This window comes from Cryptomeria japonica, chromosome 3, assembly GCF_030272615.1.
Source record: "Cryptomeria japonica chromosome 3, Sugi_1.0, whole genome shotgun sequence".
NCBI classification, from domain to species: domain Eukaryota; kingdom Viridiplantae; phylum Streptophyta; class Pinopsida; order Cupressales; family Cupressaceae; genus Cryptomeria; species Cryptomeria japonica.
The window spans coordinates 126,058,803-126,081,018 of record NC_081407.1 but is presented as its reverse complement, the minus strand read 5'-3'; the positions used below and the strand labels follow the sequence as shown (position 1 = coordinate 126,081,018).

General features: G+C 37.1%; 1 protein-coding gene across 1 annotated transcript in view; it reads right to left on the bottom strand.

The window, feature by feature from the left end:
* Nucleotides 1–511: 511 nt before the first annotated feature.
* LOC131038735 (uncharacterized) overlaps nucleotides 512–22,216 on the bottom strand; it is a 33,745-nt gene continuing 12,040 nt past the window's right edge. The window contains exons 2-6 of the mRNA XM_057971272.2: nucleotides 2,335–2,585; nucleotides 1,813–2,188; nucleotides 1,530–1,661; nucleotides 1,266–1,441; nucleotides 512–949 (exon numbers count right to left, since the gene is read on the bottom strand). Of these exons, the coding sequence (XP_057827255.1) occupies nucleotides 826–949; nucleotides 1,266–1,441; nucleotides 1,530–1,661; nucleotides 1,813–2,188; nucleotides 2,335–2,585 (1,059 nt within the window). The 3' untranslated portion in view covers nucleotides 512–825. The remainder of the gene's footprint in view (nucleotides 950–1,265; nucleotides 1,442–1,529; nucleotides 1,662–1,812; nucleotides 2,189–2,334; nucleotides 2,586–22,216) is intronic.

The following is a 22,216-nucleotide window of genomic DNA, read 5'->3' as shown; positions in this document are numbered from 1 at the left end:
GGGTAGTGGAGTGTCTTTTCCTTCCACGGGGCCTTTTATAACCTACAGCAAATGAGAACGTTTGCAAAACTACTTTGAATGTATTGTGCCAAGTAGGCTCACGATTGAGCCCAAAAGAAGCTTAACTCTAATATTAAGAAACCCAAGAGCATTGTACATGAACCATGCATTTCATCAAAATTCAAGTACACAGTCTTGTTTTCTCCTAGGCTCTCTTGTCATGCCAATGATGTTCTACATCACATTCTAAATCTTGGTCACAGGCTTACAGGAAGACGCCTACAACATAATGCAAGGCATAGCAACATCATCGTCTATAGGATAACCAAAATATTGCCCTTTGTCACACACCAGCCAAGCATTTTAAAATAAAGAGGCATGCTATGCCCAGCAAGCCACTGTAAAGCACAAAAATCACATGTAGCTCAAAGCTCATCATACCCAACTTGTTTCCAGTTACTTGTAGTTGTCAGAAAAATACATATAAAAGCAAAAATTGCTATAAAAACAATTGAAAGAGTAAAATGAACTTATTTTGGTTCATTTTTATAGAAAAGAAAAAATTAGTCCTTGAAGAAATCAAATATGTTACAATATGGTAAAAAAATGGAGCTGTATAGAACTTATTTTGGTTCATTTTTATAGAAAAGAAAAAATTAGTCCTTGAAGAAATCAAATATGTTACAATATGGTAAAAAAATGGAGCTAAATTATTAGATATTTTTTCCTGCAAAACTTTTGTACCTGGAAGGTATGCAAACAAGATAAACAGAATAATAAGCAAAAGTTCGGAGGCAGCTCAATGCAATTAGTGCTTTACATTGATTATTCCCACTCCACAGTGGATGGGGGTTTTGAGGTTATGTCATATACAACTCGATTAACTCCCCGAACACTATTGCAAATCTTTGCAGAAACTTCTGCAAGGAACTTCGGATCAAACTGGTACCTGCAACTCAAATAATTATATGCAAGTTAGCCCGAGTAAATTGACCATTCTAAAAAATAGTTACAAAACAAGGTACAGAAGCACAGATAGTGGGTCCAGATTCAAGATAAAAGCCTACTTGCTCCTAGTTGTTCTACCATGTTTGTCATATTATAGTCATATTTATAGACTTATAGTGGTTCCGAACCCTAGCCAGATTGAACATTTCCTTTGCAACTGTAAGAACTCATTTGGCTTTACCAAAACTACAAAACAATTTTAAAAGATCATATAAACCCAGAGAGAAATGGCAGAGAAATTGGTAGGACAAACGCACCAATCTGCAGTCATCCCATCTTCACTAGTTATGGCTCTCAAAGCAACTACGTGAGAATGGGTTCTTTGATCACCTTGCACGCCAACACTCCTCACCGGCAAGAAAACAGCAAATGCTTGCCAAATTGAATCATATAGTCCTGCATCTTTGATTGAATTGATGAAGATCTCATCAACCTGTCGAAAGGAGTATTATACAATCAGGATTTTAGGCAGGTATCATACAACAGTGATTAGTGCTTTTACATTAGTCATATATGTGTACCAGGCGTAATGTCTCCAGAGCATTCCCTTCAGTGACATCCCCCAAAATACGCACAGCTAAACCAGGACCAGGGAACGGATGGCGCTTAAGAAAAGCTTGAGGAACATTCAAAAGTTCTCCTAGCTTACGTACCTGTTAAAAATCTTATGATAGTCATAAATCCAAGGTTATAGGATCAAAATAAGTTAATGCTGAAAGCACATTAGAAAAAACAGTAACTCATTGTTAAAATGAAGATTATCAAACAAATAAACATGATAGAAAAATATTAAAGTAAAAAAACCTCATCTTTGAAAAGCCACCTAAGTGGCTCAATAAGTTTCAATTTCATATCCTCTGGAAGCCCCCCAACATTATGATGGCTCTTGATTGTGTGGGAATGATTTCTCCCACTCCCTGGTGGTGGACATGACTCAATTACATCTGGATAAAGAGTACCCTGGACCAAAAATTTAGGCTTTTGCCCCAATTTGTTTTCGAGATTTAAAGAGAATTCATCGAAGATGTGGATGAATTCGCCTCCAATGATTTTTCGCTTTCTTTCAGGATCAGTTACACCTTTCAGCTTACTAAGAAATTGACTTGCTGCATCAACGCAAGTCACTGGCAAATGAAGCTCACTTTCAAATGTGGCCAAAACGCGTTCTTTCTCCTTATACCTGATAGAATACCAAGACTCAATGTCATTGGGAACCATAAACGCTGGTCACATTCAATCATTTCAGATGACGAAAATGAGAAACTCAATTCTTCTAACCTAGTTTTCTCTTTAAAAATTTATACAGATTCATGCTTTTCAGCTCACCTCAGAAGCCCATTGTCAACAAAAACACAGTGAAGCCTGTCTCCAATTGCTTTATGCACAAGAGTTGCAGCAACTGCAGAGTCAACACCACCTGATAATGCACAAATAACATGGTCCTCTGATCCAACCATATTTTTGATTGTTTGGATTTGCTCTTCTAGTACATCCTGTAGTTTCCAATCAGCCTTAATGCCACAAACACTGAAAAGGAAATAGTGTAGTGTCTTCATACCATTTACTGAATGGGTCACCTGTAGAGCACATTTTCAAATTCAAATAAGATTAGGAACAATGCAGCTGCAAAATAATGAATTTACGATAGAAGTATGTACATGCATTTATTAACAATGAGGTAAAATATGCCCCAGCAATCTTGAAACTGGACTTTTGGCTCTTTTCTAAGCCCATCATTTTTATTGAAATGTAGACTCTGAGCATGAATTGTACTGGTAAAATTTACTCCAATTCAAATATTAGCACATTGTTTTTAAGTTAACAACTCAATACAGCCAAGGCAGCTAAAGGTAGTAGGTACAGCTGCTGAGCCACAAATAAACATGTATGCCTGAAAAGGTTTTTTTTTTCTAATCATTTCCAACCAGATCATAGAAAATCTCTGCCTTGTATAATGGATTAACCAAAAAATTGTGTAAGCATCTCCATCTTATAATCTCATTTATTAGAAATGTGAAATACAAAATGCCCCAGGGTATTAGAGAGATGTATCTGTACAATTTTTAATACAGAAACTCATTGAACCTCATGCTCCAAATATATTTATTACTCAACCCTGAAACTAAATGCAAAATTGAAAACATTTTTACTTTGAAAAAAATCATCAGTAGATAAAAGGCAAAATTAGATATTGCAAAAAAATGGAAAAACGAATCATCCTCATCAAAATTCATTTTTCACATCTAAAGACAGTAATGTTGCAATTTTAGAAACTACCTTCTGCACAATACTTTCTAAATGAGTTGTAGCTGACTTGCAACAATTTTCCACAGCTTTTGAAGCCAGAAAATTAATAGACAAGCAACCTTGAACTATCCTCTCAAGAAAAAAAACACATTTCATTTTGACAGCTGATGAGAACAGATCTGAAACACACCACATGATTACTATTACCCCTAGTCTGTGCTACATAGAAAGGCATACTCACTAAAGTTTTAGAGAGTGGGTCAAAGTTAGCATGTAAATTTAACAAGGTATCTAATTCTCCTTCAATGAATTCTCCCTAGACATGGGATTTAACTAATTTTGTTTTCAATATTTTGAATGGAGATGAATATATGGTGAGGAAGTATGATATGTGAGATATATTATTGCATTTAAGGATCATGGCAAGACTATAAGCAGCAATATTAGAGTTGAGACAGTATTAGAAAGGGTTACCTTTAGGCATGAAGTGTGGTTAGGATTGATGATAATTTAAGGAACGACTTGCAGTTAGGATTGAAATCATTCATCACATAAACGTTGTTGGTATATCCTGTTAGGAAATCTAATAAGTCAGCAACCATGACCACTGATAAAGAAGTCCATAAAACTGATGGAAGAAATAAGTCAGAACTGAACGAAGACTAAGAAAAAGTGCTCAGCCCAAAATCTCAAAAATGCCTTCATGAACAAATAGTTGCTGTATAATCATTTTCTATGGCTGTGTGTAATTTTAAGGAATGAATGATGCAGGAGCAACTTGGTTAGACAATTTAGTTAGCGATATAGAAAAGCATTCAGAAGTCATTCATGAATAGATTGAAAGTTAGTTACAAGAGTTACTCTAGTTAACATGTCAACTCTAGATAAAGTGAGATAAGATCAGTAGGCTTCATTCACATTCAATGAATATAGTAATGTGAATGACATATGTACCATGTAGCAAAGATTTACTCAAGACAATGATTTAGAAATGCATCTAGGTTCTTCTACCTAAGGTGAAATCACTGAAATGTAAAGCATAAGCAGACAGAAATTGGAATGTAACTTTGAATTGAAGACGGAATATGTTACCAAAACAAAGAATCTCTCATAATTGTGGGGATGTGGACTATTGTATTGATAATTGTGAATTTTAGCGAGTGCTTTGCATTGTATTACTTTAATCCCTGCTAAGAGTTGGTAGCAGAGCAGTTTATACTTTACAATTGTGGTTGGCAGCATTGTGGGATTAAAGTTTGTTGGGATTTGAAGAGCGAGATCTTGCTTCAGAATATTGAAGATATAATGCAAGCAACCAATGGTTTGAATGGTCAATCTAATATTTCCCACGATATGTTTGATAAAGGAATAGAGTGCCCCCAATATTCCAACTTCCCAAGTGAATGAGGTTAACCACTTGTGGCATGCTTAACATTATTCCAATTATTGTAATTTATATAGTTATGCTTATAAGGTTATTGCAACAGTAAGGTTAAGCACTTGTAGCATTCTTAACCTAATTACAATTATTGCAATTTATATAGTTATGCTTATAGGGTTATTGCAGTTTTTTAAGGTTAAGCACGTGTGGCATGCATGATCTTATAACAATAGGCAGGCATCTCCAATCCTTTATCAAAGATATATTGGGAAGAATTAGAGTGACTATTCAAACTATGTAGGGTGAGCTTTATATTATCATTTTTATTTGAGCTATTACAATTTTATGATCTTTCATTAATTTGCTCTCCAAGCTGCAATTTCCAGCATTGTTCAAATATTTTTATAATTTTGGAAAGCTCATAAAAAATTAGGAAGGGTCCATTCTTTAAAATTTCTTATTAAAGGCAAAATACATCCCGTAATTTAGTGGGGAAATTGGGACAAAAGAGGGGCATCAAATTCAGTTATAGTGCATATTTTAAATTTTTATAATTACAACTCACAGTGAATACTTCCCTCCACTATGTAATCAAAAATCTAGAGTTAAAAAGAAAACACATCAAAAGCCATGTCATCTTTTGAATTAAAGAATTTTTCTACAAATACTTATTCTAGTGACTCTCTTTATTGTACACCACCTAAAGTTGAGACAATAGTATATTTTATTAAGGATAATTTGCTTGCCCCATTTGCAACATATTTAAATGAGAGTTTGGATAAGTTTAAACAAGAACCATTGTTTGAATTGAAGCCCCACCTAAATCACCCAGGCAAATACAACTCTAACAAACAAAATCAAGAGATAGGACCATCTTTTCATGGTCAAAAATCAAATCTACCAAAACTACTTTATAATTTTCAATTTAGGAGATACAAAATTAATGGCAATCAATTCCACAATTGATGGTTTCTAACTAACAATTAAAACCCATAACTCGTTAGCCGCTAACTGATAAATCAGACTCACAAATTAAGACAGTCAACTGATAGGTTAACTAACAAGTGTGAGACACAGCTGCTAAGAAATGTTGCTGGTAAAACGACTAAAGAGAAGCATAGATGCTAGTAAATGAAAATAAATGATAACTGCTAATAGAATGGCTCATGATTCCCCATCTATAAATATTTCGGCTTCAGGTGTGGAAAAATGTGCCACTTAAGTTGATGTCTTATTCCACTATTCAGGTGTCTTAACAGCTGATGCTCAACTCAAAGAGAGAAAGACACAGCTGCCTTATTTAAAACACAAACTAAATTCTAACTAAAAACTTAATGATGTTTTAACTGCTGACAAACTCAGTATTGAGGATAAAATTAAAAAGGGTGCATTAGATAGACATTATCATATGAATGTCAAAAATCAACAAAATAGTCAAGCAAATGTTGGACTCGGGGATTGTTTGTTCCAGCTAAAATATCTATTCATTTCCAATGGTTATGGTTAAAAACATTAAAGGTGGACAAACCCTGAAGAATGTGCCAAATTACAAGGAGCTCAACAAGCTCATTCTTAAAGATAAGTTTAATATTCCTATTATTGATAAATTATTAGATGAACTAAATGGTGTAGTTTTCTTTACTAAGAAATTTGCACTAAAATTATTATCAAATTGGACTAAAAGAAGAGGATGTAAACAAGACTATCTTTAAAACACAAAGGTTTCTATGAGTTCTTAGTTATGCCGTCTGATCCCAGTAAGGTCCCATCAACTTTCAAAGCCTCCTGAATTAAGTGTTCCACCTATTTCTTCAGATGAACTGAATAGTGTAGTTTCCTTTACATAGTTAGATTTGCACTTAAATTATTATCAAATTTCGACTAAAAGATGAAGATGTACATAAGACTAACTTTAAAAAACAAGGGTCACTACGAGTTCTTAGTTATGCCATTTGATCTCAGTAAGGTTTATACATAAACTTTCAAAGCCTCATGAATTAAGTGTTCCACTCCATTTCTTCAAAAATTTGTGTTGGTATTCTTTGACGACATCCTCATTTGTAGTAAAACATGCTTCATCTAGAGTTGCTAAGTGTTGAGGACAGCATTTTTCTGACGGGGATGGGAATGTTATGTCCCTGATATTCTATCTTCCTGAGTACAAATAAGGTTAAGCACTTGTAGCATGCTTAACCTTAATCTTTTTATTTATTAGTTTTTGTTATCTCCTTGGGCCCACTAATTAATATGAAGGGGTCTGTCCCCAAATACTTATGCTTATAAGAAGAAAGAGAAAAGCTCTCCCAAACCATCATAAGTGTCATGCCCCCTGCTATAAACACATCAGATCACAGCCTTTATAAAACAAATCACAACTTTTATAATCACGGCATCTAAAATCACAGCCTATCTTAAATAGTAAAAGTGGGGGATAGGAATTAATAGGAGGCTGACCCAATGTCAAGGAAATAATATCCTAGCAGGCCAACTAGCTTGAAAGTGAATATAACAAGCCGACCTGGGAAATTCAGTATAGGGGTATAAAACAAATCACAACTTTTATAATCACAGCATCTAAAATCACAGCCTATCTTAAATAGTAAAAGTGGGGGATAGGAATTAATAGGAGGCTGACCCAATGTCAAGGAAATAATATCCTAGCAGGCCAACTAGCTTGAAAGTGAATATAACAAGCCGACCTGGGAAATTCAGTATAGGGGCGACACAGAATAACAATAAGCAAAATATGTTGTGACTATAAAAAGGGCTAACTAAAGCTAGGTAAATGTAATGAAGAGGCCAACCATGACAAGGAGAACAGCGATTAGGTAAATAAAACAGCAATTAATGTGAAAAAGAACCCTGGCCGACTTCCTTCTTAATAAGGCAATTTGTATATATAAATAAGGGCACCAGTCAGTTGGAAGGGACACACCACTTGAAAGGGTGGTGATCTTGGCAAAGACATGTGTCCCTCATCTGATCTAACAATGGCAGTAACAATCTGAGTTTATTAAACCAAGCGAATCAAATAAAAAGGAAGACAAAGGCAGATTGATAAACTAAGGAAAGAGGCCTGCAAATTCAGAATACAGCCATACTTGATCTAGTAGATATTGTGGTATGCATGGATATATGTTAAATACGTATGCCTGATATATGCAGCAATATAATGTTTAAATGCATATTAATATAGGTAATAATTCAAATAATAAATTTGGCAAATAACATCATATATATAAGATATAAGTAATAATGTGGATTTTCAGTCTATTCAACAAATAGCAGCAATCAATCATGGCAAGGTATGGGAGGGAATACAAGGAGGGAGATCTGATATAGGCTTCCTCACTAGGTACAGCACCTCATGAAGGATGGATGGTGGAAGACCACATGAGGCCAAGAGGGATGGTATATCCGCTCTTGGGCCTAGGGTAGAGGATCACTTTGGGCACCCTATTATAGCCTCCCATCCAACCTCTACATGGGTTGGTTGTTGGGATAGATTCAAGGAGTCTCAATCATAGAAGAGTTGATAAGGCAGCATGGATAGGGAGGGCAGGTACAAGTTTACCCACTAAGCACACCACCTCATATGGATGGCAAATTGCCACATGCGGCCAAGAGGGATGGTGTATCCACTCTTGAGCTTAGCATGGGGACACCTTCAGGCACCCTATCATGTTTCTCATCCAAGCCCTCTTATGGTTGAGCTCCAATTATGCATTATAGATATTGTGTAGTTTGCCTAAATTTGAAATTATGCTGAAATAATTGCTCTATGAATTATACTTTCAGTACTTGTCTAACATGATTGCAGGTATTATCTTGATGAAGACAATTATTGGTAAAAAATGATTCTAACTATGTTAAGTTTTATTATTTATTTAAACTTTTGATTCTAGGGCAAAATTTAGAGTAATCCCAGAAAAGGGACATTACAATTGATATCGGAGCTCTAATCCTGCCAGCCTGCGGGACAAACCTACTTTGATAAACAATCACTTGGGTTTCAAGTAGGCCAACATTGCATTTCTCTATATGTGTTGAGCACATAGATATACTACTCGACGAGTAGTGAAAAACTCGCGAGTAATTATGCCCAGCGAGTTTTTGCCACTTTTACATGCCGAGTTTTTTCCAAAAACTCAGTGAGTCCGTGTTAAAAACTCAGCTGCCTGGGAATAATGGCCGAAAACATCAAAAAACACATTCATTTCATCATTTTTTAACTTGTATTTTGCTGAGAGGGGGAAAAATATTCTTCCAAACACTTGCAAACGGATTTCCATCAATTTGAAGCGGATTTGAAGCAGGATTTGAGGCAGATATGAAGCAGATTTGAGGTGGTTTTTGAAGAAAAATCAGATTCCTAGGTCGGTTTTCTGAATTTTTTTCTATATAAATTTTTTTTTTTTTTAAATTTTGTTGTATCTAGATGAATTAAAAATCATTCCTAAGTAGTCAAAACTGGTTTTGAGTGATTGGAACAAGATTTAAAGCTACCTTTGACAAGTTTTGTTGAATTTTTCACTTTTTTTTTTGAAGAATTTCTAGTTTTTACAAAAAAAAATCAAACCCTAACAGTTTTTTTTTATTTTTTTAACTTTGAATGATGTCTAAATTATTTAAACTAATTTAGATAGTTTGCTAACTTGTTAAACTAAAATATTAACTTTGTCATTTCACTTTGTATGTGTAGATTAATAGTTAACCATTAATACAATATGGCAAATTCAAGGTATGATTGGCCACTAGAACCATGCCCATCTGGATATATAGGCACCTGTCCTAAAGGTGCTAGAGATAGGGCTTGGAGGTATGCCTATGAAGGACCAGACCCTGGGTCGATGATTTGCATTAAATGTGAAAAAGTATTTCATGGAGGCATAAATCGCCTCAAATACCACCTTGCAAGCATCAAGAAGCATGATGCTAGGGCATGTCGTCGGCCCACCAATGAAATAAAAAGAGACATTAATGTCATACTTTTAGCTGGGGAAGAGAAGAAATTGCAAAGGGAGAGGGCAAAACTAGCCATGAGAGCAGCCATAGCTGAATCTCAAGGTGCTTCTACTGACATTGAATAAGAAGAAGAAGCACTTCAGGGCATAGTGGGCTCTCGTCGTGGCCCACGTATCCGCAAACTCAGCAAGACCTCGGCCACCACTTTTGCTTCCTCTAGTAGAGAACCTACTGCACCACCAGGGACACAATCTATAGGTAGTTATTTTGTGCCCAGGAAAACACCTGGAGCACAACCATCATTAGAGGCCACTGGATGGAATAGGGAGGCACATGAGAAAACAGACATTGCAGCTGCTGATTTTTGGTACTTCAACAACATCCCATTCAATGTGGCAAACAATCCTTATTGGCTAAATTTGGTGACCGCAATGACAGTTTCGGGAAAAGGGTACAAAGCCCCTTCTCAAAAGGATTTGAGTGGGAGGTTAGTAAATAGTCTACTTGATTTCATTTTAATTGTTTTTCTTGTTTATTAAATCAAAATTGTGTACTAAGACCTAATTTCACTTTGTTCTTGTAGATTGCTCACAAATGCAGTTGAGACTTGACAAGGCAAAAGAAGTGGTGGAAGCCCAAAGAAATGAATGGGAAAAATATGGCTGCACCATTCATCTAATGGGTAATGGGTGGACAGATGGCAAAAACCGCACCATTATTAATTTTTTGGTTGTTTGCAAGGACAATGTGGTGTTCTTGAAATCGGTTGATGCCTCCAATAAGGTGAAAAATGCAGAAACATTGGCTAGAATGTTGGAGCACATTGTCATGGAGGTGGGAGTAGAGAATGTGGTGCAAATAATCACAGATAATGCAGTAGTATATGTGGCAGCAGGTAGAATCTTGTTGAATTATCACCTTAGCAATAACTTCTTCTTTTGGAGTAATCTCACTTGTAGTAATTTAGTAAGCTTTTCTCTTAGTAACTTAGTAAGTTTTTCCTTGCAGGTAGAATCCTCCAAGATAGGCACCTCACTCTTTTTTAGACACCTTGTGCAACACATGTCCTTGACCTTCTTTTGAAGGACATAGGAAAACTTGATTGGGTGACTCCAGTTGTGGAAGATGCAAGGAGGATCATGAAACATATTTACAATCACCCTTGGGTTCTACATTTGATGAGAGAGCACACCCAAGGGAGAGATTTGGTGAGAGTCGATGTCACAAAGTTTGCAACAATTTTCTTGACGTTGCAAAGCATTCTTGGTGCATTGACTTCTTTGAAACAAATGTTTGTGAGTCAAGCATGGCTAGACTCATCTTATTCAAAGAAGGCTGAAGGAGAGGGTGTCGCATGCATAGTCTTCGACAACCATTTTGCACAAAAGGCTGCAGAGATTGTGAAGGTAACTTCAAAGCTTGAATTTTTAATTAATCTTGATTCAAGTCTCTCATTATTAATTTGTAACTTCATTAATAATCTTTTTGTAATTTGTATTTTTCAATTGTAGGTGTCAGAGCCCTTGGTTAGAGTTCTCCGCTTGGTAGATGGTGATAAAACCCCAATGGGGTATATTTATGAGGCCATGGATAGGACCGAGGAGTCTATCAAAAATTACTACAAGGGGGATAGACTCAAATTTGATCCCATTTGGGAAATTATTGATAAGAGGTGGAACAATCAACTCCACCAACACATTCATCCAGCAGGGTACTTCCTCAACCCTCATTTTAAGTTCTCGGATTCTTACTCAGATCCTAATGGAGAGGTCATGAAGGGCCTCACTACATGCATTCAGAGGATGATACCTGAGGTTGAGGTGAGAGACCTCGTTGTGGCTGAACTCCAAAATTATGAGGAAGCAAGGGGTAAGCTATTCTCTTCAGAGCTGGGCATAAGAGGAAGAACCACTCAAACCCCAAGTATAACATTTGCCATTTGAATTTTGGAGTCTAAAGTGATTGATAAATTGATAAATGATGTTTTCGCTTTTTTCTTTGCTTTCTAACTTTTCAATATTTTATTTTGCAGATACTTGGTGATAAAGTTGGGGTGGAAATTCCCCAAATCTCAAAAGATATCTTATGTCAGCCTTGTAGTTCATCCAGTTGTGAGCACAATTGGAGCTTGTTTGAAGCCATTCACACAAAAAAGAGGAGCAAGTTAGCGCAAAAACGCCTCAATGACCTTGTCTTTGTGCAATATAATCTTCGATTGAGCATAAGGTAGAGGAAGCACCAACTGGTCCACTTGACTTGGATGATATAGTTCCTTGCAGTGATTGGACATCACAAGAGCAGCCTCCATTGTTTACAAAGGATGACATCACTGATTTGGAGAGGCAAGCTATAGAGGAGGAGGGGGGTAGATTTGGTTTCACACTAGATGACATTGAGGGGGATGAGGAGTCATTGCCAGTGCCAGAAGAAGCTAGAGGCAAAGCCACATCCAAGATGGAGGATGAGCCACAACTTGAGCTAGACATACCAAGCGAGGAGGCACATTCACGCCTAGTGCAGACTTCTAGGACTAGACCCTCTAATTCTACCTCTGCCCTAGTTTTTTCTAGAGCTAGGAAGAGGAAGATGTAATTGCAATGATGTATTTACTTTTAGTTATACAAAAACTATTTACTATTTTGCTTCCAGCCATCAGCATTCCTCACAAGGATGCGATTTTGTACGCACTTTGCATTTAAATATATCTAGACGCAGCTTCGTTCTATTGTGTTCTCATTTATTGACTCTTTGGATGCATCTACTCATTGAATTTTGCAAAAAAAAATGCAATTCTAATTAAATTTAAGCAATTTTTTAAGTTCCTGAGTTTTTGGCCGAGTATTGGCCGAGTTTTTCTTGAGTTTTTTTTTTGGCCCTTGGCGAGTTTTTGGTTTTGGCGAGTAGTTCAACTATGGTTGAGCATGCTTATTCCATGTGTATTTAATATGCATGCTTTTCTCATGTATGCCTTATGTTTGTTTCATGTCTAATATGTTTTTCGCATGTGTGTTTTATATGTAGGCCTCATGTCTTATGTGTATTTATGTGTTTGCTTCACAACTGATGTCTCTTAAGCATGATTATTCCATAAGTACCTTTCAAATGCATACTTCACACCTTACATGTGTATACGTCACACTTTACATGTATTCATGTGTATAATTCATGTGTTACATGCATATACTTCATACGTTACGTATGTGCTTCATGCCTTATGTGCATTCATATTTATACTTCATGCTTTACACCTTGTGTATTCGTGTGTTCGAATCATGCTTTATGTGTATACTTCATGCTTTATGTGGATTCTTCTTGCCTTATATGCATGCTTTACACCTTATGTGTATTCATGTGCATGAATCATGCCTTATGTGTATACTTCATGCTTTATGTGGATTCTTCTTGCCTTACGTGCATTCATATGTATACTCCATGCTTTACACCTTGTGTGTATTCGTGTGTATGACTCATGTCTTATGTATTCATGTGTGTGCTTCATACTTGACATTTGGATTCATGCCTAATGTGTTTTTTGCATGTTCACTCCATGTGTTTTATATGCCTTTCTTGTGTATGCTTTGAGTCTTGATGCTTTGTATCATAAGAGCATTTGTGTTTTGCTTCATCACTAATGGTTTATAGTGTGCTTACTCCATAAATACCTTTCTCGTATATCACTTGTATCTTATACTTTGCTTCATGCCTTACATGTCTGATGTATATACTTCATGCCTTACGTGGTGAAAATTAAATATGCTTCATGCCTTACATGTATTTATGTCTATACTTCATATCTTATGTGTATGCTCCATGTATGTCATGTTTTCAGCATTATTACTTCATGTGTGTGTTTGCCTTCCTAAGGAATGTCTTATGCCGTGAATATGCTTCGCACCATGTCTTATGTGTATCCAGCAATGTTTACTCTATATGTGTTTTAAGAGTACTTGTACATGTTTGAGAGCCATATTCTTGCATCCAAATTAAAATGGGGTACATATTTTAGATTATTGAGGCTCTTCTTTCTGCAAACATGAGTGTCACAATTAACAGCATAAGGATTGAGTGAATATGACAATGCCATGGAAATCTATAGGATGTATGCCAAAGGATAGGAAGGAAGAATGTGCAAGACTACAAATGCTCAAACACCATTAAGTGATAGTAAAGGAACTTGACAAGTATATTTAGTTTGCTTATAAATTATGAAAGGAAACGTGTTGAGAATAATAACCATCCACAATATAATCATGACAATAGCAGGGCGCTAAGAAAATAGCCATAAAATCATGAGAAGTAATCCATAATAACAGTGCCATCCTCTAATGATGCTCCGGTTCACAGCAATCTTGCATCAACCAAAAAAAACATTTCCTTTTATGTTTTGTTTTCTGTTTGGAGTTTCAGTTTTCCTTTCTGTGTGTCCCGGTTTTGGCTCATTGGTTCATGTGGAGTTGGATTCTACTTGAAGACTTGATCATTTTTCTTTCTTTCAAACCGCATCTCATTTGGATCACTTTCCGGCAAGATATCGCTACCGGTTTCCTTGATAGTTTCTTGTTACCGGTTGTTCCTTTGTTACCGATTCTAGTGATCTACCATAACCCATTCCGAAGCTTGTGGAGCCTTGGACGTTGATCTCAATGTTTCTTGGTGTGTGGCCGACCTTCTACGTTTCATCCTTTGAATTTTCCGAAAGAATCTCTCAGTGGAGGCCGACCTTGTTCATTTTGCACGTTAGGTCTTGTTCTTCGGGTTTTGATCTTTTTTGGGTCGACTAGATCCTTTGGATCGATATATATATTTGTAATCATGCTTTAGAATGTAATCAATCAGGAATCAAGGAGTATCAGATAGATAGACTATGCCTAGAAGATAGATCTTTCGATTCAAGGTCTCTGGTGACCTATTATACCAGGCCTGAGTGTCGGTATGTTGTAACCTGATTGATACCAGTTGGATGTAATTAACTTTCATGCAATAAAACTATCTGTTATGCATTGCCTCCATCATATCTGTGTGATTTCGTTGTGTTTACTCTTGCTGACCGGTTTGGACTGATCTCCTCGAGGTCTCTCCTCGCCGATGACTGCATAAAGTGGTATCAAAGCGAAGTTCATTCCAGAGGTTGTGTGTCCTGAATCTTGTTGTAGGGTGGCGGATTGCGGATCCGATCTGCAATTGCAAAGGACTAGCGTGGATCAATGGCGCGAAAAGGAACTAGGAATGGTGGAGTGCATGGGAATGCAGACCCTGTTGTAATGGAGATGTTGCGAGGAATAGCAGCCCGGTTAGAAACCGTAGAGACAACCCAGAGAAGAGGTCGACATGTTGAGGATGTGAGCGAAGATGAAGGAGAATAAGCCCCAACAGAAAAAGTGAACCTACTGGCAATTGATCCAGAGGAGGTAAGGTTTTTAAGGGTTTTGAGTAGGGCGAACACTAAACCTCATTTTACCCCACCGAAATATGATGGGAAGTTAGATTCAGATGAATTGATGGATTGGATCTCAGAGATGGAGAAGTATTTTGACTTTGAAAACACTGCAGAAGAGAGGAAGGTGAAGTATGCCTGTACCCGATTGAAGGGTCATGAATCTCTTTGGTGGGAGCACTTGCAAGTTGATAGGCAAAGAAGAGGTAAAGAAAAGATTAAGACGTGGGATAGGATGATTGCTAAGTTAAAATCAAAGTTTGTCCCGACAAATTACCAAGTAGATTTGTTCCTAAAGTTGCAGAATCTAAGACAGAAGGAATCTAGTGTGAAGGAGTACACTGAAGCATTTTACAAGTTGAACATCAAATCCGGACATGTTGATGATGAAATTGAACAAATTGCAAGATATTTGAACAGATTGCGGATGTCTATACAAGATGAACTCGGTATGATCAAGTTAGAGAGTGTTGAAGAGGCTTACCAATATTCAATAAAGGCTGAAGAGAAATTGAATAAAAGGCATGAGCAGAGACAGAGATGTAGAGGTGGAAGGTTTACCGAAGGAAGAGGAACCTGTACAAATTAGAACAAGGACAAGGAAGTGAGCAAAGAAGGTAATTCATACCGAAAGGATGATAAAAATTTCTACCGGATGGTTACCGGAATGAGAACTTTGGAAGACAAGACAAAAGGACATTCAAAGGAACCTGTTTTAAATGTAGAGGAGGACACCGTGCATTTGAATGTAAGAAGTCAGAGGCTATCGGAAGAGCGGCAGTGGTGGAGGAGAACCCCACCGGATCAGACAATAAACCGGAAGATGGAGAACTGTTGATGGTAAGGAGAGCTTTGTATCATACCGGAGGAGATAAAGAACCCTTGCAGAGGAGGAACTTGTTAAAGATGAGATGCAAGGTATCCGGTAAGTGTTGTAAAGTTGTTATTGATAGTGGTAGTTCAAATAATCTTGTTTCAGAAGAGATGGTGAATAAGTTGAAATTGGAGAGATTGAAACACCCTAAGCCTTACCAGATAGCATGGATTCAGGATGAACATGTGTTTAGTAAAATTGAGAATTGGGAATTATCATGATGAAGTTTTGTGTGATATTATGCCTATGGATATTTGCGTCTTTTGTTGGGAAGACCTTGGCAGTTTGATAGACAGACAATACATGATGGGAGGAAGAATACATAGACTGTTGTGGCCAATGGGATGAAGCAAACCCTGTTGCCTATGGAGGAACCTTTGAAGAATGAAGTCTATACAAATACCAGAATCTGCCTAGTAGATGGCAGGAAGTTCATGGATGGACTGAGAAATGAGAATGTGTGTTTTGCCTTAATTCCTAAGAAAACTGAGAGACCAAAACCGGAAGAAGAACACTCAACAGAGATAAGAGATTTGCTGGCAGAATATGGGGACATCATTTCAGATAATGTACCTGATGGATTGCCACCTGTTAGAAGTATTATTCATTGCATGGACTTAGTTCCCGGAGCTAGTTTGCCTAACAAAGCTGCACACCGGTTAACACCGGCAAAGAATGAAGAACTAAATAGACAAGTGCAGGAGCTATTGGAGAAAGGTTTGATTAGGGAAAGTCTGAGCCCTTGTGCAGTACCAGCGATATTAGCACCTAAGAAGAATGGAGAATGGAGGATGTGTACCGATTCAAAAGCAATAAACAAGATCATAGTGAAATACAAGTTTCCCTTGCCTAGGATGGATGACATAATGGACTGTTTGAGTGGAGCAAAGTACTTTACAAAGATAGATTTGAAGAGTGGATATCATCAGATCAGGATCAGAGAAGGTGATGAATGGAAGACAGCATTTAAGACAAACGAAGGATTATATGAATGGTTGGTGATACCTTTTGGACTAACTAATGCACCGAGTACTTTCATGAGGCTGATGAACGAGGTCTTGAAGAAATTCTTGGGTAAGTTTGTTATTGTGTACTTGGATGACTTTCTGATTTTCAGTAAAACAAAAAAGGAGCATTTGTTGCAGTTAAGACAAGTTTTGCAGAGGTTGACAAAAGAAAAGTTACTGATCAATATCAAGAAGTGCACTTTCATGAAGGATGAGCTAGTCTATTTGGGCTTTGTGATATCTGAGGATGGTTTGAAGATGGACCCTAAGAAAGTGAAAGCCATTGTTGAGTGGCCTACACTGGAAAGCATTGGAGAGGTAAGATCATTTCATGGATTGGCTAGTTTTTACCGGAAGTTTATCAGAAATTTCAGTTCAGTTTGTAATCCTATGACTGAGACCATGAGGGGAGATCGGAAGGAATTCAAGTGGACCACCAGAGCAAACAAAAGTTTTGAGTTGTTGAAACAAAAAGTGACTAAGCAGCCTGTGTTGGCTTTACCGGATTTCAATAAGATATTTCAAGTGGATTGTGATGCAAGTGGTACAGCAATAGGAGCAATTTTGAGTCAAGAAGGGAGAGCAATAGCATATTTCAGTGGGAAATTGAATGATGCCCGAAAGAGATATTCAGTATATGATCAAGAATTTTATGTCATAATTCAAGCCTTGAAGAAATGGAGACATTACTTCCTGCCTAAGGAGTTTGTGTTGTATACAGATCATCAAGCTTTACAATATTTGAACAATCAAAGTAAGTTGAATCAGAAACATATGAGATGGGTAGAGTTCTTGCAGAGTTACACCTTTGTGTTGAAACATAGAAGTCGGAAATCTATCAAAGTTGTTGATGCATTAAGTAGGAGAAGGAATTTGCTAACAGAGATGAGAGTGAGAGTATTAGGTTTTGAAGATTTGAAGACCTTGTATGACGAAGACCCAGATTTTGCAGAACCTTGGAAAGCATATAGAGAACTGGTTATGGTTGATAGGAGCAAATGGTTGGATTACTTCATTCAGGATGGGATGTTATTTAAGGGAGTTTAGTTGTGCATACCTAAAAGTTCCATGAGAGCGAACCTGATAAAAGGGAAGCATAGTGGAGGTTTAGCTGGGCATTTTGGCATTAATAAAACAGTTGCATTGGTGAGTGAGCAGCACTTTTGGCCCCAGATTCATAAGGATGTTAAGAGATATGTGCAGAGTTGTAGAGTTTGTCAAGTTGCAAAAGGTAGTAGTCAAAATGTGGGATTGTATAAACCTTTGATAGTACCAATAAGACCTTGGGAGGATATAAGTATGGATTTTGTACTTGGCTTGTTAGTTTTAACACTTTCAGATTAATAAAAACTCAGAAAACCAGAATTTAGTTTCTAACTAAATTGATTAGATGAAAGATTTATAGTTTTCCAAATTTAGGCATAACAAAGAAATGAACAAAATAAGAACAAGACACGGTTACCCTGGGAAAACCTCCTACAAGGAAAAACCCAGCCAGAAAGGATCCTCAGATCTGATTATGGATTATATTCATATGAAGATTACAACACTTATCTCAAGTACTTGAAGGTGATTGCACTTAGGGCTGATAATGTCTTCCACAAGACTGCACCTTCACAAGCATCCCTTTACCACTTCCAACAGCAATCAAGTCCAAACCCTAGGTCTGCATATGAAGTCTGCACTTTGTTGGACTGCAACCTTAGCCCTCAGTTTGCTCTCCTCATGGATGAATTTCGCACACTTTAATGGAAGATGTAATTCACTTGCATAGCAGATGTAATTCACTTGCATAGCAGATGTGATTCGTTGTGATATTGCTCCTTCAAATTCGCATCAGGCAAATGTAGATATTTCCAATCATTATGTATTGAATGTGTGTTTGATTGAGGTGAAAGTATCTTTATTTATATGATGCAATATCCTTTTATGTCGGCTTATACTCAAATCCATTTATGTTGGCTTGACATTTAATTTATTGTTTTTCCTTTAACCGAAATGCATTAGATAGGGTTGGCCCTATTGTGTTTAGCACGCTATCTTGTATGTGGCGTGGGGTTTCATTATGTACCGTGGAGTGAAGTGAGGTATAGGGCCCAGCCCTATACGTTGGAGAAAGGGGCTGGCCCCCATGGGCGGATTCCAATGTTGCCCAAGGCAATTCGAATCCGCCATTCCCTAATTATAATCAACATGGCTTACCTAAGACACCGAGAGGGAATGATTCTATATTTGTGGTAGTGGATAGATTTTCAAAGATGGCTCATTTCATACCTTGTAAGAAGACATCATATGCATTGCATATAGCAGACTTATTTTTCAAGGAAGTGGTAAGATTGCATGGATTACCTAAGAGCATAGTTTCAGACAGAGACACTAAGTTTGTTCGCTATTTTTGGAGAACACTTTGGAAGAAGATGAAGACAGATTTGAAGTTCAGTTTTACTTCTCATCCACAGACAGATGGATAGACAGAAGTAGTCAACCGAAGTTTGGGAAACTTGTTGAGATGTTTAGTGGGAGATAAAACCAAAAGTTGGGATTTGATCCTTGCACAAGCAGAGTTTGCCTATAAGAATTCAGTGAATAGAAGTACTAGAAAAACAACTTTTGAGATTGTTACCGGAGTGCATCCTAAAGGAATAGCCGAATTGAGAGACATTAGCAGTGAATACCGAAAGAGTTCAGAAGCAGAAGAATTTGCAGATCTCATGGCAACATTGCATATTCAAGTTAAACAACATTTGGAAGACATGAATAGCAAATACAAGGAGAAGGCAAATGAGAAGAGGAGACATAAGGAATTTGAAGTTGGCAATGAAGTGATAGTCTATTTGACAAAAGAGAGATTCCCGATTGGAACCTATGATAAGTTGCAGATGAAGAAGTTTGGACCATGTAAGATCTTGAGAAGGTTCAGTTCTGGAATTGCATATGAGGTGGAGCTACCAGATAGTCTGAGTATTTCACCTATATTCAACATTACAGATCTTCATGAGTACCATGAACCAGAATTCAATGAGGACAGTATTGCAGACTTGGACAAACAATTGCCCCCGAAGGAACCAGAACAAATTAAAGAGATTTTGGACAGTAGGATTGGGTGTAGTACCCGAAGCAGTCAGTACAAAGAATATCTTGTGAAGTGGAAGAACAGATCAGTGGAAGAATAGACCAGTGGAAGATTCATCTTGGATTTATCAGGTAGAGGTAGACCGCCTTGGTTTTCCTCTGACCCCAGCAAAGTGAGAGGCTCGCTTTTTATTAACCCCGGATGTCTGATGCAAGAGCATCCCCGGTTCACAGCAATCTTGCATCAACCAAAAAAAACATTTCCTTTTCTGTTTTGTTTTCTGTTTGCAGTTTCAATTTTCCTTTCTGTGTGTCCCGATTTTGGCTCACCGGTTCCTATGGAGTTGGATTCTACTTGAAGACTTGATCATTTTTCTTTCTTTCAAACTGCATCTCATTTGGATCACTTTCCGACAAGATATTGCTACCGGTTTCCTTGATAGTTTCTTGTTACCGGTTGTTCCTTTGTTACCGGTTGCCTGAGACCTATTCTAGTGATCTACCGGAACCCATTCTGAAGCTTGTTGAGCCTTGGACGTTGATCTCGATGTTTCTTGGCGTGTGGTTGACCTTCTACATTTCATCCTTTAGATTTTTCAAAGGAATCTCTTGGTGGAGGCCAACCTTGTTCATTTTGCACGTTAGGTCTTGTTCTTCGAGTTTTGATCCTTTTTGGGCCGACCAGATCCTTTGGATCGATATATATATTTGTAATCATGCTTTAGAATGTAAACAATCAGGAATCAAGGAGTTTCAGATAGATAGACTATGCCTATAAGATAGATCTTTTGATTCAAAGTCCCGAGTGACCTATTATACCAGGCCTGAGTGTCGGTATGTTGTAACCCGGTTGTTACCAGTTGGATGTAATTAACTTTCATGCAATAAAACTATTTGTTATGCATTGCCTCCATCATATCTGTGTGATTCCGTTGTGTTTACTCTTGCTGACCGGTTTGGACTGGTCTCCTCGAGGTCTCTCCTCGCCGTTGACTGCATCAGGCACACATTTCAATTTAGGGGATCGATCACAAAACCCAAAAATACTTGCCTATGGACATATATCATTGATTGATTGAGTTCAAGATGATAAATTTGATGTATGACTAAACAATCAATGAAAATCATACCATTTATCATAAATCTGTTAGATGACTTGAGTGTTGTAGTCTATTAAGTTTGATTATCCATCATGTACTTTAACCATTAAAACTTTTCTTGCTTGACACCAAACTGTCATATGAACAACAGTAGTGGCTGTCATCTCTTTAATAGTATATCGAAATTGACAAATCAAAACATAGTCCTAAGGAGTTTACAAGTTATGCTCAATATGTAGACATGTCCTTAATGGATGAGAACTAGTATATCATCTCCAAAGGTTGATTTCATTATATCGAGGCCCATTGTGTATCAAATGACATCTATCTCACATTCTCAAGTATAATGTTTATACACCATACAACGTATAAAACATCTATCCTAAATATTTTGTGTTGTATGAACTTTACATAGAAGACACCATAAACGTCTAAGATTATCACCTCAACAAGCACTTCATTTCAAGTTATAGACAACTTTACATCAAATTGAAGGCAAGCAAGTATTAGCCACTTATTAATTTATGTCTACAATGAAAAGTCGTGCACATCGGAAGATTGTCCACTAAAGCAACACAATCAAGAAGAACATCACATCTAAGGATGTGTGTCATGTTTCTAATCCTCATCTTAATATATGGAAAGACTCACCCTTGCTTCGATTCACAAAGATATCCAATGTGCAAACATATCACCAACCTAATCAATTTTTGCAAATATAATTGGCACTATTACAAGATGGCCTTGATCGTTTTCTCTGGAAGACGAGAGAAAACTCGTCTTAAAGTAAACCTTGCCGATTTCAAACTATTGGTTATAACTCACATTTGAATTAAAGGAGAAAACATATATCATATATGTCCTAATCCGAATCTACAACTTATGATTATATCAAGTAGCACAGTGAAAGGTGGATTATGAAGTAGACCCCATGATCATTCAACTATTGCTTGAGGACAAGCAAAATTGGTAAGGGTGGATTGTCATGCTCCCAGCTATAAACACATCAGATCGCAACCTTTATAAAACAAATCACAACTTTTATAATCACAGCCTCTCTTAAATAGTAAAACTGGGCAATAGGAATTAATAGGAGGCTGACCCAATGTCAAGGAAAGAATATCCTAG